The 3,995-nt window shown below is 50.7% G+C and overlaps 1 protein-coding gene across 1 annotated transcript in view; it reads left to right on the top strand.

The window, feature by feature from the left end:
• The window catches only part of LOC106817949 (neuropeptide Y receptor-like), a 26,492-nt gene extending 24,154 nt beyond the window's left edge, over positions 1-2,338 (top strand). Inside the window, exon 2 of the mRNA XM_014822654.1 lies at positions 1,799-2,338. Coding sequence (XP_014678140.1) covers positions 1,799-2,338 — 540 coding nt within the window. The remainder of the gene's footprint in view (positions 1-1,798) is intronic.
• Positions 2,339-3,995: the final 1,657 nt, after the last annotated feature.

Here is a 3,995-nt window from a genome sequence, read left to right as displayed (position 1 = left end):
AGGGAGGGGGAAGGGGGAGGGGTAGGGAGGTGAGAGAGGGGAGTGGAGCGGAGAGGGAGGGGGAAGGGGGAAGGGGAAGGAGAAGGGAGGTATAGACCTTAGATTGGATGGGTGGGTCACCTAAAGGTCAGTGGCGGTCGGAGTCACCTGCGTGCGTGCGCACGTGCGTGTATGCGTGCTTACGTACCTGCGTGTGTGCGTGCGTGCATGCGTGCGTAGCCGTGACATACATGAGACGTGGATCCATCACGCCATAGTAGGCGTAGCGCTCATACGGTGTATGTCCCCCAGGGTACTGCCGGAACGTACCCTGGGTACGGTCCGGTATACCGGAACGTACCCTGGTCACTATTTGATATGGTTAGGGTTAGGGCTAGAGTTAGGGTTAGAGTTAGGGTTAGGGTTAGGGTTAGGGCTAGAGTTAGGGTTTTTGTTAGGGTTAGGGCTAGAGTTAGGGTTAGAGTTAGGGTTAGGGTTAGGAAGTAGGCGTAGGCGACTCCCCAGAGTCCCAGACTCGTTAGTGGAGTAGGCGAGGTACGGTCCGGCATATTAGATAGTTACCAGAGTACGTTCCGGTATACCGGACCGTACCCAGGGTACGTTTCGGCAGTACCCCGGGAGACATAGACCCTCTCAGCCATAGTAGCAGTAGCACATGCCTGTTTAACGCTGTCCCTTGTTAGCACGCGTATCCTCTCTGATTGCTTACGTAGCACACTTACTTACTGCTTAATGACACACGTAATAGGATGTAAACCCTAACGAACAAAAACGACGACACACGCGCGTTTGAGTGTAAAAATATATATTAGAGAGCCGGCAGAAAGAGAGAGAGAAAGAGAGAGAGGAGAGAGAGGTGAGAGAGAGCGCGCACCAGAAAGAGAAAAAAGGAGAAAGAGAGAGAAAGAGAGAAAGGAGAGACAGAGGGAAAGGAGGGGGAAAGCAAAGAAAAGGAGAGGGAGAGAGAAGAGATGAGAGAGAGAGTGAAAAAGAGAGAGAGAGAGAAAAGAGAGAGAGAGAGAGAGAGAGAGAGAGAGGGGGGGGGAGGGAGAGAATCCATCGAATATAATAAGCTACAAGATTAGCACCATTAGTTGAGCAAGAAACATAATTTCTTTCTACGCGTTCCAATTAGCAAACTTTTCAAATAGAAATCTGCCACGTCATCGCAGCTGCACTTGCGCCCCCTAGAGGTCGCTACGGGTTGTCATAGGCGAACATTCGGAAGCGACTCGCGTTCTTTTTCAAAGCGTTGATCGCGAAAGTCACTCAAAATCCAGACAGACAAAGATAGAGAGAGAGGAAGAGAGAGAGAGAGAGGGAGAGAGAGAGAGAGAGAGAGAGAGAGAGAGAGAGAGAGAGAGAGAGAGAGAGAGAGAGAGAGAGAGAGAGAGAGAGAGAGAGAGAGAGAGAGAGAGAGAGAGAGAGAGAGAGAGAGGTGCAGTTTAAGAACTAAGCGCGGAGTTATCAAAGTAACTAGCGGCTGCCGCACTAACGCCGCGAAAAAAAAGTCGAGTGTCGAAAAAACCTCCGATAACGACGAAAATCGCCATAAAACCCGTAATAGCTCGACATATGCATGGGAGCGAGTAAACACGGTTTTTTTAGCAGCAACGGATTTCTCCGTGCTCGTTATTAGATCGATGATCACGTGACAGATAGATCTGTGACGACGTTAATGTCATCGTCTGACTCAAGGTCATAGTCATTCATTCAATGTCATCTTCCTTAAAGCTGTGTGTGTATGTGTATGTGTATGTGTGTAGCTCACTCTCGTCTGCTTTCTCTTCTCTTCAAGGTCATCAAGATGATGATCGCAGTCGTCGTTATGTTCGCGCTACTGTGGCTCCCTCTGAACACCTTCATGGTCTTTGCTGACATGGTGGCCGGCTGGGCGTACGTGCGCCACCTGTGGTTCGTCTTTCACTGGCTGGCGATGAGTCACGCATGCGTAAACCCTTTCATCTACTCCTACATGAACTCCAAGTTCCGCAACGGCTTCCGGCACGTGTTCCGCTTCCTGCCGTGCTGCCGCCTGCCGGCGACGCCCGGAAGCATCGAGATGTATGAGAATGGCGGCAGCACGGTGCGGCACACGTCCGTGTCGCTCTACCCGCAGACAAACAAGCCGCGGGTGACGGCAGCGCGCCCTGTCGGCCGGGAGTGTTCCTCGTGCTTGGCGCGCAGCAGCAACAGCCTGGCGACCGACTGGAGGAAGAAGGGGGCGCCACCGCTGCCGCACGTCTGCAACCACTGCGCGTCGGCGTCGGCAACGACGCACTTGCTGAAGGAGCAGCCGGACGCGAGAGGGCGCCACGCTCTGCTGTCGGCGGTGTAGAGAATCGAGGTGTGGTGACGTCTTGTGTTGTGAAGTGTAAAACTGTCATGGCCGCCGCCGCCGCCGCCGCGCGTGCGCAGTGAGAAACTCACCCCTCTCTCTCCGCCCACCCTCTCCCCGCGCGCGCTAGCGACTGGAGAAGACCGCGCGTGACGTCATCATCCATCTTACACGCCGTAAACGCTTTCATCTCCCTGTCGACGAAAAACACGGCGTCGCGTGACGCAGGAACGGAAAAAAGAAAACCTGCGGTAAAGAAGAAAGTGGCGGTAAACATCAAAATTGCAACGAAAAAATAAAATGGCCGGGGAAAAAAGGGGGAAAATGGCGGGAAACAACGACTGCAGACGACGGTGATCACGAAAGTTGCAGAGTGCTGCCTTTTAATCATTTGTGTCCGCTCTAAAGCTTTTTTCGTTTTCAACCCCCTAATTGGGCGAGACAGACCTTTGTGCCGTAATCGAAGACGACGAGCGTCGGAAAAGTAAGTGAGCGAAGGGAAAGAAGAGACGGTCGCTGTCCTTTGCGTTCTTTTGCGGCCGTGCCTGGGAAAACCTTCGCTCCGCACCGCGCGCGCGCTTAGAAAAGGACTTTAAGTCGGGTCGACTTGGAATTCCATCGCCGCGCAGTGAAAACTCCTTATGCCGCGAAACCGGAAACGCAATAGACCGGAGGGTCGAGACCCAGTGTCATTTCGCGGCGACAAATATATTTAAAACCGTACATATAAAATAACGGTGCGAGGGTCTATATCGCGTGGTGTGTGTGAATATAGTTTGTGACACCCGAGCGACTATATATGTGTTACGAACCTCGTCGCAATTAACGCGTTCTTCTATAATATGTTATATTCTAAGACAGGAAGATTCGTATTCTACGGAAGGAGAAGGCGAGGGGTGAACAAGCAGATTGACGGAGGAGTGAACGGAATTAAGTGATTCCTGATCCGAAAGATCTGCGAGAGAGTAGCAGACGGGAAAGTACGAGCAGACGCCGATGTTAAGTAGTGTGACGTAAAACGTCGCGCGTTGCTATGGTTACCGTAGCTTTCATTGTTACTGTGGCAACTACTGCAAATGTTAGAGCTACTGCCGTTTTCATCGGTATTGTCGTCAATGCGGTCGGTTTCGTTGCTATAGTTACTACAAGTGACAAAGTCACTGTCGATACTATTGTTACTATTATGTCCTTAATTGCTGTAATTACTACGGTGGGTTTCGTGGCTATGGTTCATGAGTCATGACATAAGTTCATCATGACGCTACTAACGCTCATAGGGTCTATGTCCCCCAGGGTACTATCGGAGGGTACCCTGGTAACTATCTGATATGGTTAGGGAGTAGGCGTAGGCGACTCCCTAGACTCGTTAGTGGAATAGGCAAGGTACGGTCCGGCATATTAGATAGTACCAGGGTACGTTCCGATATATCAAACCGTACCCAGGGTACCCTCCGATAGTACCCTGGGAGATATAGACCCTATCAGTATCAGCGCTACTAACTATAATAGCTACTAACTACTATAGCTACTAACTATACTAGTTACTAACGTTGTACTTTCCTGGCTAATATATAACGTTATCGCGGTTTTAATCGCTACTCCGTGCAACAATTATTAGATTTTAGTGTTGTCGTGTGTTATTCTTAGCACATTGTTC

The sequence above is a fragment of the Priapulus caudatus genome, unplaced genomic scaffold (assembly GCF_000485595.1).
Source record: "Priapulus caudatus unplaced genomic scaffold, Priapulus_caudatus-5.0.1 Scaffold1942, whole genome shotgun sequence".
NCBI classification, from domain to species: Eukaryota; Metazoa; Priapulida; class Priapulimorpha; order Priapulimorphida; family Priapulidae; genus Priapulus; species Priapulus caudatus.
The sequence above is the reverse complement of the archived record's forward strand: the minus strand, read 5'-3'. Positions and strand labels throughout refer to the sequence as shown.